The sequence below is a fragment of the Prionailurus bengalensis genome, chromosome A2 (genome assembly GCF_016509475.1).
Source record: "Prionailurus bengalensis isolate Pbe53 chromosome A2, Fcat_Pben_1.1_paternal_pri, whole genome shotgun sequence".
Lineage (NCBI taxonomy): Eukaryota > Metazoa > Chordata > Mammalia > Carnivora > Felidae > Prionailurus > Prionailurus bengalensis.
In genome coordinates this window covers 150227065-150245797 of record NC_057348.1, presented here as the reverse complement: position 1 = coordinate 150245797, position 18733 = coordinate 150227065, and the positions used below count along the sequence as shown (strand labels likewise).

The 18733-nt window shown below is 50.9% G+C and overlaps 1 protein-coding gene across 1 annotated transcript in view; it reads left to right on the top strand.

Moving 5' to 3' along the window:
- WDR91 (WD repeat domain 91) overlaps positions 1–17831 on the top strand; it is a 29404-nt gene extending 11573 nt beyond the window's left edge. Inside the window, exons 7-15 of the mRNA XM_043589605.1 lie at positions 4585–4740; positions 6245–6438; positions 7168–7318; positions 9113–9207; positions 9349–9517; positions 11523–11631; positions 12420–12532; positions 13800–13997; positions 16413–17831. Coding sequence (XP_043445540.1) covers positions 4585–4740; positions 6245–6438; positions 7168–7318; positions 9113–9207; positions 9349–9517; positions 11523–11631; positions 12420–12532; positions 13800–13997; positions 16413–16577 — 1350 coding nt within the window. The 3' untranslated portion in view covers positions 16578–17831. The remainder of the gene's footprint in view (positions 1–4584; positions 4741–6244; positions 6439–7167; positions 7319–9112; positions 9208–9348; positions 9518–11522; positions 11632–12419; positions 12533–13799; positions 13998–16412) is intronic.
- The last annotated feature ends 902 nt before the right edge of the window (positions 17832–18733 follow it).

The following is an 18733-nucleotide window of genomic DNA, read 5'->3' as shown; positions in this document are numbered from 1 at the left end:
CGTGGCTTTTGTGCCAGCTGAGGGAATTTGAAGTCCATCCCAAGCCTCTCTATTCTATCAGTATGGGCTAATTGAACGCTCTTAAGACTTAGCACTGAAAAGGGAAAAGACACCATTTCTCCTATATAGTGGGCAAGTGAGGGAAGAAAAAGAGTGCCACAGAGTACCTGCCTGCCCTCTGTAGCATTTCCCCCCCTTCGTCTCCAGGCTGGATCCCCTGTGGTCCGTGTACTTCCAGGGCATGAATGCAATAGTATATGGATTCTTTTCCCTTTTCTTCTGAGATATCCAGTGTAAAGATCTCTTGGTCAGGTTGATTAATCTGTCAAAACTGCATATTAGTTGTTCCAGGCTTTTTGAGACTTCCTTACGTGCCCGGATCCCATTATTTTGGAAAATAGCTGTCAACCTGGGAAACTGATCTTCCTTCTCCTTCCACTGCTTATGTAGCTAGCTCTAGGGTTGCCAAAGCCACCTTTTATTCAGAAAACATGGCCTCGACTGCCGAGTTTTTTGGTCTTTTCTATCAAAATGTTAGAACTTTTAGAGATGTATTTTGGAGCTCTCCTTTTTTAAATTTGAGCCCTCTTTTTCTCTTGATAAATGTCTATTTTATCTTTTTAAAAAACTGGCTGTTTATTGATCATTTATATTGTCTTTTTAGTCTCTATTTCATTAATTTTAATTCTGATCTTTATTATTTCCTTTTTCTAACTTTGGGCCTCATTTGTTTTTCTAGTTCCTAAGGAGACTGTTCATTTAAGATCTTTCTTTTTTCTTAATATAGGCATTTATTGCTATGCACTTCACTCTTAGAACTACTTTGGCTGCATCTCCTAGGATTTGGTATGTTGTGTTTCCATTTTCATTTGTCTCAAGATATTTTTTTAATTTCTCTTTCGATTTATTCTTTGATCCATTGATCAAGAACATGTTTAATCATCACATATTTGTGAATTTTTAAATTTGCTTCTTGTAATTGATTTGTGGTTTGATACTGTTGTGATGCTTGATATGATTTCAGTCTTCTTAAATTTGTTAAGACTTGTTTTGTGGCCTAGCATGATCTATCCTGGAAATGTTTCGTGTGCTTAAGAATGATGTGTATTCTGCTTCTGTTGGATGGAATATTCTATGTCTTTTAAGTCCATCTGATATAATGTATAGTTCAAGTGCAATGTTTCCTTATTGATTTTCTCTCTGGATGGTATCTCTATTGTGGTAAGGCAGGTACTGAAGTCCCTAACTATTATGCATTGCTGCCTGTTTCTCCCTAATGTTTGCTTTTTATATTTGCTCCTTTATATATTTATGCTCCTCTGTTGGTGCATAAATACTTAAAAGTATCATATCCTCTTACTGGATGGACCCCTTTATCATTACGTAATGACCTTCTTTGTCTCTTATTACAGTCTTTTGCTTAAAGTCTATTTTGTCTGATGCAAGCATAGCCACGCCTGTGGAATTCTTCAGTCTGATTTGCCCTGTTGATTGGAGATAGAGAGAGGAATCAATGGATTGGTGTAATGAGGCCTGGCGCCATTGTGTCATGTCTCAGGGAGTGAGTACTGCCCCCCCGGGACCATGTGAGGTACGCCATGGTTTCAAGACCTCTTTGTTAACAGTTATCTTGACCACCTCTTACTTCTGGGCAGGTAAGAGAAGTCTTCTCCCACTTTCTAAAGCTGCGGAACCTCTTCCGTGTTCCATGAGCCATGGGTTACTTCTCAGAAATGGATAGAAATGGAGAAGGGCCTTGTCTTTGTTAGCTCTGGAATTATGATATTTCTTCTTATCTTTTTTACTCACTGTCACTTTTTTTTGTGCTCTTTTCATGATATTGCTTTCATTAGGTTTCTTAGAGCATGGGGTTTGCCGTCAGATTTGGGCGTGAATTCCACCTCTGTCTAGTTTTCCCTACACGAGCAGTAACTTAAGCCTCTGTTCCTTGTGTTAAAATAATGCCCTCATCTCTATTTTAAGGGGACATTTGTAAAATTCTTAGCTCTTTTTTTTTTTTTTTTTATGTCTACCTATTTTTGAGAGAGAGACAGAGCACCAGTGGGAGAGGGGCAGAGAGAGAGGGAAACACAGAATCTAATGCGGGCTCTAGGCTCTGAGTTGTGAGCACAGACCCTGACCTGGGGCTCAAACCCACAAACTGTGAGATCATGACCTGAGCTGAAGTTAGATGCTTAACTGACTGAGCCACCCAGGTGCCCCAAGTTCTTAGTTCTTATTAGCATGGTGCCTTGCCTATGGTAAACATTCAATGAATAACATGTATTGGTTATTGTTACTGTTGGTTTTCTTCTTAGGTTATTTCTTTTATCTTGACTGAGAACCCTCCTTCTCTCAGAATAAGGCAGAATGTGGAGAGTCAAATACTTTTCCCGAGAAGAAAGTTCTGTCTCAAGCAGAAGTTGATACCCCTGACGATCACCTCAGTCAGAAAAACAGAAATAACAAATACCCTGAAGGTCAGCCTCAGTTAGGCTCTACATGAACTAATAGTTCTTTAAAATTTCCTTTTTAACTCTCCTGATGATTCCAGGGTTCCAAGGAGTCTGTGTTAATCATTTTATTTATTTACTTATTTATTTATTTATTATTTTAAAGAAATGTTTAAGATTATTTATTTATTTTGGGGCGCCTGGGTGGCGCAGTCGGTTAAGCGTCCGACTTCAGCCAGGTCACGATCTCGCGGTCCGTGAGTTCGAGCCCCGCGTTGGGCTCTGGGCTGATGGCTCAGAGCCTGGAGCCTGTTTCCGATTCTGTGTCTCCCTCTCTCTCTGCTCCTCCCCCGTTCATGCTCTGTCTCTCTCTGTCCCAAAAATAAATAAATGTGGAAAAAAAAAAAAAAAAAGATTATTTATTTATTTTGAGAGAGAGAGACAGTGCAAGTGGAGGAGGGGCAGAGAGAGAGAGAGGGAGAGAGAGAATTCCAAGTAGGCTCCATGCTGCCAGTGCAGAGCCTGACGCAGGGCTTGGACTCACGAAACCACGAGATCATGACCTGAACCGAAACCAAGAGTTGGACACTTAACTGACTGAGCCACCCAGGCACTCTTGTGTTAATCATTTTAAGTTGTTTAGTGTTAACATAAAAAATAACAAACGGGGTGCCTGGGTGGCTGAGTCGGTTAAGCATCTGATCTCAGGTCGGGTCTTGATCTCAGGGTCATGAGTTCAAGGTCTATGTGGGGCTCCATGCTGGGCATGAAGCCTACTTAAAAAAATAATAAGTAGAAGTAGAAAACAACAAGTGGACTTTGGTTAAGCTTATACTCTTGACTTATGTCTTATGTGCAAATGACTTGCAGGTTTCAGGTCTAAAACCTGAGTGGCTGTTTGCATCCAAATCCCTTTGCTAAGAATATAAAATAAGGCAGAGGAAGGAGCAGTTTTGAGCATCACACTTTGTGGGAATAAGGTTGGGAAAAACCCAGCCAGATAATCTGGAAAGATGATGTGGTGACAACTCCTTTTAAAAAGGCTCTAGATTCTGTGTCTCCCTCTCTCTGACCCTCCCCTGTTTATGCTCTGTTTCTCCCTGTCTAAAAAATAAATAAAACATTAATAAAAAAAATTAAAAAGGCTCTAGAGGGACGCCTGGGTGGCTCAGTCAGTTAAGTGTCTGACTTTGGCTCAGGTCATGGTCTCACGGTCTGTGAGTTAAAGCCCTGCGTTGGGCTCTGTGCTGACAGCTCAGCCTGGAGCCTGCTTCAGATTCTGTGTCTCCCTCTCTCTCTTCCCCTCCCCTGCTCTCTCTCTTTCTCTCTCTCTCAAAAATAAACAAATGTTAATAAATAAATAATTAATTAATTAAGAGGCTGTAGATTACGAATCTTTTCTCCATGGAAGCAGGGTGAGGATTATTGAATTCATTTGCTATATAGCCTTGGTCGACTTTATCACTCTTGTCATGAAAAGGGGCCAGAAGATGCCAGTTTCTTTCCTGCCAGTTTCTTATCTTGCTCATAGGTCCTTGAGTTTCCAACAATTTCTGTTAAGAATTTCTGGTTGCCTAGTAATCATTTCCACATACCTCGGTATTTAACATTAGCTGGCTTAGTCATTAGGTTGGCCCAAAACAAGAGCAGGTATTGTGTTCATTTTTGCCTCCAGGGAGGTGATTGTATGTTGCATACATTTTTTTGTATTGTCCAAACATACGGTTGCTTGAAGACGTTTACAACATAGGACCTGACTTGCCTCATAATCATCACTTAGGATGCACTGGTCTCCTCCCCCTTCACTAAAGTTAATTGTTCTGATTAGAGGAAGGAAATGTGTACGTCTGTCTCCAGGTGATGCTTATGGCAGGCTGAGGAGTGCTGGTGACTTACCTCCTAAAACAGGGAGAACAGAAAGGGGGGCGTCCACACTGCTCGTGCTCCACTCTGGACTTAGCCCGTAGGCTGAGATCGGAGCATTCTGGCCGGGAGGACCCTTTCCCGGGAGCTGTGGGCTGAAGGAGCTGCTCCCTGGCTTCTGCCCCACCCCCTACCCCCCCCAGCGGAGGTGCCGTGGCCTGGGCGCAGGCAGCAAGTGACTTCTTACAGCCCGCATGTCGCCCTGTAGACCGCGAAGGGAAGGGACCCGGCGTGCGGGCCCAAGGACGGGAAGAGCCTCTTCGGCGGGCTGGCCTCTGGGGAGTCCAGCTGGTCCCAGCACCGGCAGCGGCGCCTGCAGGATCACGGCAAAGAAAGGAAGGAGCTTCTGTCTATGACTTTGCAGGTATGGCTCAGTCTTGGCATCACACGAGTGCCTGCAGGGACATCCCCGTGGCTACCGTTGGGGGCCACGGAAGGAGGTGGGGTGGCGCAGAGCCTGCCCTTACCTCTCTTGACTTCTACGTAATACGGCTAGCGTGTCAGAGGCTCTGGGAGGCTTGGCAGGAGAGGCCCGTTTCCCTTGGTTTAGGCCAGAATCACCCAGCCTTGCCCCTTCACAGCCTCCCTTTCTCCCGCATCGCCTGCTGGAGATGCTGCGCTGACACACGGTGGTGCGGCCCCGGGCCGTTGCCACGCTAAACCCCGGGACTCTCCTCACCCTGGAAATGGGTCGGAGTCTACTCTTTGTGGCAGTAAAGCTGCTTCTCCTTCTGTCACCTACTCCAGAGTGAAAGGAGAAATCCAAGGGGTTTACTGGCTGATTCATCCTGTTGACCATTTATCTCGTGATCGGGACTACTTTTAAAAGCACTGCTGCCGGTTACCAGCCCTGTGCCGGTTCCAATTTGATGGCATAGAACCTTAAGCCTCGGATCTCAGATTGTCCTCTTCCGACACCGTAGGATTAAAGGCACACCTGAGCCCCGCCGCTCCCGGAAGGCACCTGTCTGAGCTCAGAGGTCTCTCTTCTGTTATTTTTGTGCTGTAGACCCGTGGTTTCTGCTACCCTAAGGAGCACTCAGAGGAGCCTTGGGAGCCAAGGGGCTGGTGGAGATTGCCCTGGCTGATGCCGCCTGGCCTGGGTTATGTGTGGGTGAAAGGCTAGTAGTCATGGTGGTCAGCATTTAGTGCACCAGGGAGGCAGAGACCAGGGCAGCTGCGGACGCACCAGGTGGCAGAGGGGCAGGTGCCTTCTGGTGCCCGGCCTTGTTCCGGCCTCTGCGGCAACTTGAGTCTCTATCTTTATGCCCGGCCAGTCACCTCAGTCTCTTGGTACCTCCTTTTCAGGGGGAGGTGCGGGTAGGTATGGGGGAGATGCTGGTGAGGGGCTAGGCTTGCCTCTGATCTGGTTTCACATCTGAGTCCTGCCCATTGCCAGCTCTTGACCTTGGGTAAGTTTTTTAACTTCTGCTTTCAGTCTTTAGTTTCCACAGTTATTAAATGGGGTTAATCATAGGATCTCAGATGGTTTCAGGAAGGATTAAATGAGAATCAAATGTGGTCACACAGTGCTTGGCACCTAGTAGGTTCTCACTAATTTTTATTGTCAGCCAGTCCTGGGTCCTGTCAGCTGTGACAGGCAGAGGGTACCCATGGCCCACTACTCCCTCAGCAGGGTCTCTAGACAGGGGCCATCAGTAGAGCGGGAACCTGCCTCTCCTGGGGCAAGCTGGGTGCTGCTCTTGGTGTTTGGAGCTCTTTCTACAGGTCTACAGACTCTGTACCCACTGAGAGCCCCCCCAGCATGCCGTAGCCCGGCATCCTAGATGTCCTGCAGTGTGTCCCCGAATGGCTGGGCCCAGTGCAGACCCTTCGCAGGTAACTCGTCCCCACTTTGCCTGTCACAGAGTGCAGAGAAGAAGCCTGAAACTAGTGGCCCGGAGGCCGAGTCCTGCCCAGAGCTCCACGTGGAGGCGCTGGAGACATTGACGCGGGCTTCCGCAGCAAGCGCCGAGGGAGGAGGGGTCCGTCCTGAGCAGCCGTTCATTGTGCTGGGGCAGGAGGAGTACGGGGAGCACCACTCCTCCATCATGCACTGCAGGTGGGTGGGGGTCTGGGGGCAAGGCCCCGGCAGGAAAGTGCTGACTGGGGCGGGGGCTGGTCTCCCAGGCTGGGAAGCCTGGGTTACGAGGCTGTGTGTGCGAAGGTGTGGCAGACAGGAGGAACGCGTGGTGGGCTGGTCCCCGAAGGACTGTGGCCGTCCCTCCAGAGTCACAGGAGGGCTGGACAGCTGCCCTTGGCCTGGGCAGCCTCTCTGTCCTCTCTAGCTGTGTGACTCTGGAGTCTCAGGAATAGGCTCCCTTTTATTGGAACTCCCTAAGACTTCATTTTAATTTGCCTCACGTTTGTACTTTTAGGTAAATATTTATCATGTACAAGTTTTTAGTCACACGTGGTAAAAGCTTGACCTTTATAAGAAGCCCTCACGGAAGGTAGTTTTCAGACAATGAGTGTCCTCCCTGCCCCGGGAGCCGATGGCTCTGGAGTGTGATGCAGGAGGCACCCCAGTGCTCGGGGCTGGAGCCGTGCGTACCTTCCCTGCTGTTCTGTCCCCGTCGTGGACCACAGGGCTCAGCACATACTAGGTCCTTTGTAAGCAGTTCCTGGGCGACCAAACACATGAATACTTCTAGAAGTAGTCCACACCCATCCTTGGCGTGTAGGCAGTTTGAGAAACAGTTGAGAAGTCAGCAAAGCAATCTGGGCACTAGCAAGAGGACGGTGCGCTGAGGCAAGGATGGGAACAGCTTCCTTCTCTCTCCCGTCTTAGAGTGGACTGCTCGGGGAGGAGGGTCGCCAGCTTAGACGTGGACGGGGTCATCAAAGTATGGTCCTTCAATCCCATCATGCAGACCAAAGCGTCCTCCATTTCCAAGTCGCCGCTGCTCTCTCTGGAGTGGGCCACCAAGCGGGACAGGCTGGTGAGTGACGAGCGATGCGTGCCTCATTGCGGTCTAAGTGAGGAGTTTCCAGCTGCTGGCACCAGTGGCTGAGCCGAGGCAGCTAGGCCAGACCCCTCCCTTCTCTCTTCCTGGGAGTCGGGGGGGGCACACCTCCAGACTGTCCGATCGGGGCTCCTGCTTGGGGGCGGCAGGGAAGCTATTGGATTAGCAAGAATTGAAATCAGATGGTCGTGGGACCTGCAGGACGCTCCTGCCAGTTGGTGAGTGTCTCTCCTGCCCCCTGCTCTCCCCCATCAGCTCCTGTCGTCTGTCCCCTCTGACAGCCCAGCACAGATGTTCCCAGCTGCCCCTCCTCCTGCAAGACCCCTCCCCGGGCCAGGCCCTCTGGGAAGTGGCTGAAGCTGGTGGGGATGGTGTCCTGTTTGGGGTCCCCACACGTCTACGACAGTGCTGTTAGCACAGCGCTCTTTTTCTTTCTGGACGTTTTTAATACTTGAGAGAGGATTTGCAGTTGAAGAGGTCAAGTTGATTTAAGTGTTTTCTTTCCTTGTATTCTGTTTTGAGGAGATGATGCAAGGCAGCCCAAGGGGCAAACCTCATTGTTTTTTTAAATAATTTTTGACAACCTGCAGGGATTATCCTTATGCTACTAGGATCTCAGGACTTAGCCTATACAAGTGTTATCTGCCAGTGTGAATTTGAAGTTAGAAAATAGGTAATATTCCTGGGGGACACCCTCAGACCTGCCTCTGGTTCTTCTGGCATTACCCATTATTATCTTTTAAGCTTTTTGCCCAATCAGTCACAAATGCCTGAAGGCAAGGATAGCCTCTTGTATTTTTCCTGGAGACCTTTACAGGCCCAGAGCCAGAGCTGTCCCCAGAACATGCAAACGGGGCCTCACCCAGGCCCGGCAGGCTGCCGGTGGTGGCGGGTAGATGAGGGAGAAGGAAGGACGGGAACAACTGACATTTAAAACTGACAGGGAGCGAAGATCAAAGCATCTCATTTAATCAGCCGGCACCTTTCCAGGTGTATCTGAGGTGATCTCTCTCTTTCTTTCCCAGTTCATAGATGCCTTCTGTAGTTTTGTTTCTGTTCAAGGTCACCTCTGAGGTCTCCATGTAATTTTTAAAAAATTTTTCAAATCTTTATTTTTGAGAGAGAGACAGAGAGAGAGAGAGAAACAGAGCGTGAGCAGGGGAGGGGCAGAGAGAGGAAGACACAGAATCCAAAGCAGGCTCCAGGCTCTGAGCTGTCAACACAGGGCCGGACGCGGGGCTCAGACTCATGGACCGCGAGATTGTGACCTGAGCTAAAGTCAGATGCTTAACCAACTGAGCCACCCAGACGCCCTGGTCTTCATGTAGTTTTTAAATTTTTTTTTTCAACGTTTTTTATTTTATTTTTGGGACAGAGAGAGACAGAGCATGAACGGGGGAGGGGCAGAGAGAGAGGGAGACACAGAATCGGAAACAGGCTCCAGGCTCCGAGCCATCAGCCCAGAGCCTGACACGGGGCTCAAACTCACGGACCGCGAGATCGTGACCTGGCTGAAGTCGGACGCTTAACCGACTGCGCCACCCAGGCGCCCCTTCATGTAGTTTTTAAATGAGGTCCGTTGTAGCCAGATATCACCTGGTTGCGTGGAGGTGTGTTTAAGTGGGCCTCGCCCCTACTGCCTGCCCAGACCTGCCCCTCACAGGAGTGGGCCCAGCCCCGCAGTGCTCCTCCCTGACACACTCCCCCTCCTCCCCCCCCTCCCCGTGCTGTCCTCTGTCCTTCGTGCCTCCCGCCCCTTCTCAATTCTAGCTCCTGCTGGGCAGTGGTGTGGGGACAGTGCGTCTTTATGACACAGAAGCCAAGAAGAATCTCTGTGAGATCAGCATCAATGACGACATGCCCAGGTGAGTGGGAAGCCACTGCCCACCCCTGCCGTGCTCTGTGGGGGGGCCTGCTTCTGCGCCGGGCCTTTTGGCCCGTCTTCTGTGGCAGGACCAGCCTCCGGGGGCCGGCGGAGTGCTGACCCAGCCCCGCGTCTGTTGCAGAATCCTGTCTCTCGCGTGTAGCCCCAACGGGGCCTCTTTCGTCTGTTCGGCCGCGGCTCCGAGCCTCGCTTCCCAGGTGGACTTCTCGGCTCCAGATACCGGCAGCAAGGGTACTGACCAGGTTCCCGGCAAGCTGCTGCTGTGGGACACGAAAACCATGAAGCAGCAGGTGCAGGCCCTGCCCCTGTGGGTCTCCCCGTGGGTCTGTGTGGGGTCACACTCTGGGCTCGCTCTCCCGTCTTTCCGATGAGCCACCTCCTCTCTTTGCTCTGGTCTCCTCTGATTTTGATTTGTGATGCGGGTTCGGAGTGGAAGTGTTGAAAAGCAGTAACACTCAGGTTGGGCAGCTTGCTAGCGACTTAAGTCATTGAGAATTGTGCCCCCGGCTGAGAAGTCATACGCAGCCTATCAGAGGGCCCTTGCGGCTTATAAAATTTGTTTACTTTTGTTTATATTGAAAAGCTTTAAAAACTTTTTGAGCGGTTGTGGTTCACAACAAAATTGGGAGGAAGGTACAGAGGTCTCCTACATGCCCCCTGCCCCCTACTGCGTCCCCCACCAGACACACCCCTACTGCGTCCCCCACCAGAGCATCTGCAGTGACAGCCCAATCCCCTAAAGTTCAGAGTTGATCTCAGGCCTCAGTCTTGGTGTTGTACATTCTCAGGGATTGGACAAATGTGTGAGGACAGGTACCTACCACTGTAGTATCACACAGGCCGTTTTCACTGCCTAAAAACCCTCTGTGCACCTCCCGTTTGTCCTACCACGTCCCCCCAAACCCTGGCAGCCGCTGACCTTTGTACTGTCCCCGTAGCTTTTCCATAATGCCATGTAGCTGGGATCTTACGGCATTTTCGCATTACCTTCTCTCTTATTAGGCATTCAAGTGGCTTAGTTTTTAGGAGACAGATGTGGACTCTCTTTCTGATTCCGTTAGCTTAGTATTTCATAAAAATGACAGCAGCAGCTGAAAGAGGTGAGGACACATGCGTGTTCTTGAGAAGTGACAGCCACGTGAAAGCTGACTTGTGGGCCACGTGGCCCACCTTCCTCAGGAGCCGAGGACGGTTCCCACCTAAAGTGGCAGATTCCTGCAGCTGTGACCCTCAGCCCCTAGAGAGAGAAAGGGTGTGTAAACTCACACATTTAAAAGGCGGTGATGTTTCTCATTAAAATTAGTTTTGGGACACAAACATGGCATGGCCCTTGCCTCGAACAAATGGTTTTCTGATGTCACTGGACACTGGGAAGGGTTCCTGTTCTGTAGATGGGCCGTGTTCCGAGGGTCCAGTTCGCACCTCCCTGCGTCTGCCTGTAGAAATGGTGTATGTTCCCAGCAAGGGGTCTCCCTGGAGCTCAGGTTTCAGGGCCACGCCTGAATTCTTGACCACCGTGTCCTGCCACGTCTGTTCTCTAGTTTTCCTCATCTTGCCAGATGTGCTCCACTTAGAAACGGGGTGCCTCTCTGGAGCCGTCCTTCTCCCTCACTCCACGTGGTCAGTCCGTGAGCAGACGGCCCCACCTGCCGAGCGTTTCTGCCCACTTCTCTGCACTTCCAGGGACGCACCCTAGACTCGCGCCCCCGGCCCTCCCACCGGAGGGAATGGCAGACCCTGTGGCATGTCACACCGCTCCATTCTTCCAGATTTCCCACCCACACTGGCCCAGGGCCTTGCACGGTGTGCCGTCCCCGCCCTTCGGCCTCGTGGAGTGTCCTGCGGCCGCAGGCCCTACCCACGTGCTCTCCCCTCTCTAGAGAGTTCTTATCCCACTCAGTCTGGCAGACATCTGTCCTCCAGTGTCTCTTAGATGCTTTCCCTTCTCCAGTTTAATTAGATCCTTCTTAATCTCGTTCTTTCCCTCAAAAGCACTTCCTGTAATTTTATGTTCACTTGTTATCTTCAGAGTTTTAATGAAATACTGAGTACGTACAAAAGAATGTTGCAATCGAAGGTGTATAGGGTAATGAGAAGAGAAGCTGTAACGTGAACCCGTACATATTGTCACAGTTTGAAAGTGGAACCTTCAACACTTTTTATGCTGTTGTGTGCCCTTTGCATTCTTGGCCCCCTTGCCCTTGCAGACAACCTATTTTGAATTTCGGGTTGTTACTGTTTTACAATTTCCAATTTAGTTAGTTGTTTTTTGTTTTGGTTTTTGTTTGTAACTAGCTCCAGTTCTCCCTGGACCCCGAGCCCATTGCCATCAACTGCACGGCCTTCAATCACAATGGGAACCTGCTGGTCACAGGGGCGGCTGATGGCGTCATCCGCCTGTTTGGTAAGTGGGTGTGCTCACGGCAGTCTGGTCCCCTCCTCCGGTCTCTCAGAGAAGAGAGTTGGGTTTTTGCCGGCTGGACTAGAGGCTACTGCAGAAGCCCAATTCAAGATGCTTGACATAGAGCTTAACTTTGGTCCGAGTCTGCTCTTTTCAAAACCTCCGGAACCAGTCACCTTGCACGCGGTCAGTGTCGGCCTCGGGAGTGCTGGGGCTCAGCAGTCCTTGAGTCCGGACTGTTTGATCCGAGTCCTATGCCCTGAGTGAGATCCAGGAGGACACGTGAGAGTAATGCCGTGCTGTCCGCTTGGCGTGGCTCGTGCGTTCTCCTGATAAAGATGTGTCGCCGTTTGAGGATCCCCGAGGCAGACCTGCCTCTGGAGACTCCGGGTCAGAGAGTCTGGGAGGGAACTAGGGACTGTGTCCAGCAGATCCCCCAGGCTCCCTGGTGGGAAGTTACCTAGGAAGCGGTGGGAGGCCTCCTGGGAAGGATTTGTGTGTCCCCCTCAACTTCTGGGCTCCCCAGAGGAGCTCAGGCTCTGCCAAGAGATTCCTGAACCTCATTTTTGACACAGTGTTAAAAGCTTCTATTTTACATTTGTTAAACAGACGATTAATACATTGGCAGAGAGAACTAGCAAACTGAAAGGCCTTTTTGGCAGGGCTCAGCTCCGAGATACCTGTAGTTTCCAGGAGGCCCTCTGCCTCCAGAACAGCTTCTGCCCTTCTGTCAGGGGCGGATGCCTCTCCGGGGCCCGGGCGGGGGTCTTAGCGGCACCTCATTGCCTCAGATATGCAGCAGCACGAGTGCGCCATGAGCTGGAAGGCCCACTGCGGGGAGGTCTATTCTGTGGAGTTCAGTTACGACGAGAACACCGTGTACAGTATCGGCGAGGACGGGAAGGTAGGTGGGAGCGGATTTGGATCGGGAACTTCCCTTCTGCTGGGTTAGCCATCGGAGATTCCAGAGAGCACCAGAGAAGCGTGGGGGGTGAGATGAATCCTGACCGTGCCCTTTACTGGCACTGTGACCTTGGGCCCCTCTCTGCCTCACCGTGTCCTGTGTGTAATAGGGCTATAGTAGTAACCAGTCTCCTAGGACCGTTGTGAGGTTTGCACAAGTTTAGTGGGAGCTGGCGGTTATGAAAGGGAAGAACCCAGCCTCCCTCCTTGTAGCAGAAGCGACTCTTCCCACTACAGGTGCATTAGCGGCGTCCAGATTAGGGCCGGGCTGTGCTGCATTGACCTTGGTGGTTGGGTGGTCACAGCATCACGTGTAGAGTTTGCTTCCTAGAGTCAGTGCCGATAGGCCTGAGTGGAGTCAAGAAAGGTAAAATAAGCCGGGGATAAAAGCAAAGAGAAGTGCCCCCTTGTCTATTCTTTCTGGAAAGACACATTAGGACCTGTGGAAAGGGAGCTGGGGGTGGGAGGCAGGAAGGCAGAAGTGGGAGAAAGTCTTGGTTTTCACGTGTACCCTCCAGTACGTTTGGATCTTATACGATGTACCTGTAGTATTCATTGAAAACTGTAATTACAAAATAAGTCCTTCATTTGAAAACTGTGGGAAGGGAGTTTTAAATTAAAGCTTGACTTCCTATTTATGTGAGTAGGACTCTCAGCTAAGAGGTGGTCAGACGGGCCTGTCCGTGATGTAGGCTAAAGGATTATATGCACTACAGTGCGTGAAGCTAGTTGATGATGATACTGCACGTGTTCAGTTGATAACAATGCGGGGACATCGGGAAGATATTTGGGATGTGTCCTCTCTTTGCTTCTAAGTCAGAAAGATCTGGTTGGGTTCTAACCCTAGAAACAACAACAACAATCGCAGTAATAGTCATGATCGCTTGGAGCATTCCCCTGCTTCAGAGACAGGAACCCAAACAACGGCAGCTGCCTGCCCTTTTCCTCTCCTGGAGTCAGGCCAGAGAGAAAGCCCAGGCTCTCATGTGAAGTTACAGACTCTTTCTAGATGTTCTGCTCTGAAAGAATGTTTAAGTTGTATTGGGCAGGGATGCACCGAGGGGTCATCCCGCCACCTTTCCTGGTGGGCCGTAGACCCACAGCCTCTGCTCGGGGATCCACCTTTGCTCCTCCTCCCGGGCTGGGTGCCGGGGAGCCACGGCCAGCTCCTGCTGGAAGAGCATTCAGGTTGTGCTTTGTGGTTGCAGTTCATCCAGTGGAACATCCACAAGAGTGGCCTGAAGGTGTCTGAGTACACCCTCCCCGCCGACGCCACGGGCCCCTTTGTGCTGTCAGGTTACAGCGGCTACAAGCAGGTTCAAGTTCCCCGGGGCCGACTCTTCGCTTTTGACTCGGAGGGAAATTACATGCTGACGTGTTCTGCCACGGGCGGAGTCATCTACAAGGTACCGGGGGTGGGGGGGGCTGTCACGGTGGGCAGGGAGGTCCCCCCTGGAGGTCTGGGCCAGGCTGAGCATGGGCCTCCATCCCTCTCCCTGCCCTGTGTGGGCCCAGAGAAGCCTCTGACCCCGGATGGATAGCTCCTGGGGTCTCCTTGCTGCAGGCCGGGCAAGGGGGCCGATTCTCAGCTCAGGAGTGGGGACAGAGTATGGCACACCCGTCCTTTTCTCTGCTTGTCCATTTGCAGATTCTGGACCTTTTCTGCTTTTGTTCCTTGGGAATAATACCTATTATAGAAAACATGAAGAAATAGGGAGAAGGGTTGGAAAGAGTGTTGGGTTGGGGAACATGCCTCACACAAGCAAGAGCTTTCTGTGGTCTGCTTTAGTTACTCTAATGTGGTATAGATTTATTAATTTATTGGGGATCCCATGGATCATGGATATTCCAGTCCCATGGCCAAAGCAGAAATCTGGGGGTGTGATTGATCACAGCATGATGTAAGTTGTCCGCTTTGGTTTTGTCCCTCAGTTTATACGCTTGTTTTAATTCTTGTGTCCGAGTTTCTCTGGTTCATGTACTTTGTAAAATATAATTGTATGAATTTATAAACGTCTTTTATTTTACTAATATTATCAGACTAGTGATGAGGATTTGAGTTGTAGCCTAACCATATGTTTATGGTAACCACACAAACCAATTCTTAGCCTCACTGTTAACTCTTTGCCTAACGGTGGTATTTAGGCTGTAGGGATAGAGTCACAGGTGGAATGTCCTCTGCTTGGGGGCTCTCCATGCCCTCATTGCCATGGTTCATCAGTCAGCGGACCGCACGTGGTGTGGACAGAAGCTGTGCGCAGTTGTTGGTCTAGGCGCTGTGGAGTGCACGTGGGGGAGAGAGCGCGATCCTGTTCTTCTGGGATTCACACTCGAGACACCACCATCAGGGACAGGGCAGTGTTGGGGTTCTGAGGGGAGGGAGCTGGGCAGGGGCCGAGTCCTCAGGGAAGATCCCCTGGCAGGTTGTGGGGGGTGGGCTATGGATTTGAGGCCAGAGGAGAGACAGGGAGGAAGGCAGGCCTTGGGGCCCCACAGAGATAAAGGCACGTGAGAGCACTCAATGGGATGGGGTGTAAGGAGGACTCTGGAGATGTAGTGTCAGGAGCCTTCTAGACTGTTGGCTTGGAGCGTGGCCCTGGGACATCTGGGTTTACCATCAGTGAGGCTCCTCTTTTCCACACATGATGTGTCTAGTGGCTCTTGGCCTTCTTAAAATTAGCTCTGCAGTTTCTTGTAATTGCTCTTGGGAGATGCTGTAAAAATAAGAGCTTTCTGTTTGCAAGCCCAATTGTAGTTTATTTTATTTAAAAATTGAGTTTCAGGTTATACTTCGCTCTCTGTATGATTTTATGTGTGTTGCATGTGTTTGTGTATTTGTAACGATGAGCCTTGGTCACTTGTTATTTGTCCTGATCAGCCTTTGTCATTTGTCCCAATCAGCCTTTGTCATTTGTCCCAAATGCCTCCTCCTCTCCTGTCCTCCTGCAGCTGGGTGGGGATGAGACGGTTCTGGGTTTCTGCCTGAGCCTGGGTGGCCACCAAGCCTCTGTGGTCACTATGGCCTGATGATTTGCAGTCAGACGTGCTCTGTAACCAATTAATGGGTCCAAAGATTTCTCTCTGTACAATTTTTGAAATGCCAGTTATGGGGTCTAACTTACTTAAGCAATATAATGAACTTTGGATCCTGTTTTTATGATCTTTAAACAACTTATGATTTAAATTTATTTTTTTATTTGATATTGATTTATTGATTTATTTTTTAAACAACTTATGACTTTTAAAGATGTTTTCTCCACAAAGGCCAGAGACTTCTGCGTCCTACTCCTGGGTGTTATCCATAGCCGGATTAATCATTATTCATCGTGCTCCTGGCTTCCCCTTCCTCGTTACCTGCTGACTCTTCATAGCTGTGGGCTTGGTGGGAGAGGGGGAGCCTGTGCATGTGTCCTCAGGGGCCTGCCTGTGCCAGCACTGTGCTGGGCGCCGCAGCTCGCATTCCTGCGGGAAGCAAATGGGCAGCCGAGCAGCAGATCCAGGATCTAATGCTGGGGAGCGGTAAACCATGCAGGAAAAGAACTGGGCGGGGGGTGCCGGTTAAAGGTGGCAGAGAAAATTCTCTGGTCCTTGAGAATGTATGATCTTGTTTTCCACCTGAGACGAAGGAGTAACTATAGTTGAGGTAGGGAAGGCGCTTCCTGGCCCAAGAAATTAAACTGAGATCTTCTGGAAAGGTGGGCATGTGTGCCCGGGCACGTCCTCAGATTGGGGTAGCAGCCACCAGGCTCGAGGCAGTTTGGTGAATAAAGTAGTTGTGTTTGTGAACAGTGCCTGCTGACGCCGCCTCTCTTGTCTTGCAGCTGGGTGGGGATGAGAAGGTTCTGGAGAGCTGCTTGAGCCTGGGCGGCCACCGAGCCCCCGTGGTCACTGTGGACTGGAGCACCGCCATGGACTGTGGGACGTGCCTCACTGCCTCCATGGATGGCAAGATCAAGCTGACCACCCTCCTGGCGCATAAACTCTGATGGGGCCCAACCCGAGGGATGCCCACGGAAGCAGTATTATTCTGGGGGGTGTGGGGAGATGGGACGGGAAGACAGGGCAGTCTGCTTCCACTCTTGCCAGTGCGGGGAGTCTTCAGGGGGAGACTGGACGGGAGCCGCACGGAGCCGTGGCACGAGTGCCCCGGAGACCCACAGGCTGGGCTGTGCCGCAGGCCTGCTCCGGGGGCAGGAGGAGAGCTCGCGAAGCAGGAGACACATCGTGATGGCTGCTCTGTTGGCCCAGGAGGGATTGACAGTATTTTGTATATATTTGCTCGTTTTTCATCATTTTTTTAAAAAAAGAATGCTCTCGCGGTCACCTGGTATCTCTTTCTGGAACGTGTGTGTGCAGCAGAGCTTGTCCCTTCACCCCTTGTCCTTGAAGAGGCACATGTTCCCGCAGGGAGCCGGTCAGCCGCAAGCCTCCCCTGCGCGCCCACTGCTGCAGGGCTGAGCCTTGGGGGAGGTTTGCTCCGCCTTCGGGGTAGGACGGCCTCTCCCGCACCCCGCTGGCCAGCTGTGGCATGTGCTGTTCTGTTTCTTTGAGCTCCAGTCAGGTCACAGCGTTCCTTTTCTTCCCTGCATCGGTGGAGCTTCTCAGGATGAGGTTAGGGTCCCAGGCTTACTGCTCCCGGCTGCCTTCTGCACTCAGGTCCCTCTGCCACTGGGGCTCCTGTCGTTCTGTCAACTTCACATCCTTGAGGTTGACCGGAGCCCGGTGCCAGCGCCCTCTGCTGGTGAACGGCGAGAGCACCGGAGCGGGTCTCCCTAGCTTGCTTTTCCATCTGACGTGGGCCAGGCGTGGGCCTGTTACCTACTTATGGAAAATCTGGAAGAAGTTGGTGCTGACGCCTTGGCACCCTTCTGCTGGGATGTGGAGGAAAGTAGGTATTTATGTGGCTCCATTATGAGAGAACACCAGAGACTAAGAAGCAGTGACTTACACATTTTTACCTATTTCTACCTTGGTGACCCTCTACTCAAACGAAGAAAACCAAGACTCTCCATTTACAGTTTCCCCATCTTCTGCACTGAAACAGCAAATTGTTCACGTCCCCCAGCGATGCTGTAGGACGTTTAAGAAGCGGTCATGTGTTTCGTTCGAGTGATAACGTGGCCTGTTGAACTTCAAAGTTTTGTCTCACTTTCTATCTTGTACCCATTCTCTCTCGTCAGTACTGTCTCCACTGCTACCGAAACGTCTTCAAGGATTGCAAAGAAACACTTGAAAAGCTGTGTCTTCTGTCCTTTCCTTTATGCTCTGGGCATTTGTTTTCAGTTCAGTTTAGGATTGTGTGGGTTTCCACAGCACTGCCTAAAAACACAAAACCCAAACCCTTTTGAAATGAGCAAATACGGAAACCTGCCCCCTCCTGGCCTGCTTCTCCCCAGTCTTTGCGCCATCCTGAGGGCTCGTCAGGATGCATTCACCCTGGCCTTCCTCCCGGTCGCACCCATACCCCTCCAGGATGTGCTTTCATCCTCCAGTAAAACGTGTCAAAACTTGAAATGTCCCTTCTTCACAATAGCTGCTTGGCACCTACCCAGAACCCCAGCAAGACCCCGCCCCTTATTTGGGGCAAGGGCAGGGTAGCGGGGAAGCCATCAAGCCAGTCCAGCCTCGGGTCCTGGAGCCTGTGTCCCTGGTGCAGGTGTGGACCCCGGCTCTGGCCCAGGCTGCACGCCCCTCGCTGTCCTCGGGACCGGTCTGCTTGCCGCCTCCTCTTGGCCCCAGGAGCACGGCTTTCAGAGCACTTCAGCGGTTCGCTTCAACCCATCCAGATGCCACCGCTCGGGTGTTCTCTCCCCTGCCTGGGCTTCTCTCCCTTCAAGCAGCTTCTGTGCAGACGCAAAGGTTTCCTGCTTCTCAGACCTCATTTTTCGGCTTGCTGGGAAGAAGTTTTAGGGAGGCACATATGGGGGGAGTGGTTCCACTGATAAGTATTTTCTTTCATTCACACACCCAAAAAATGACGCTTCACCAGTTAGACTTGGGTTTGTTCTGGCTCCCAGCTTGAGAGCAGAGGACCCTGGAGGTCAGTGGTTCTAATACTTCTGAGGAACCAGAGAGGTGGGTCCTGCCCCTGGTGTGGCCCCCCTGGAAAGACTGCAGGCAGAGTCCGGGTGCAGCCTGCAGC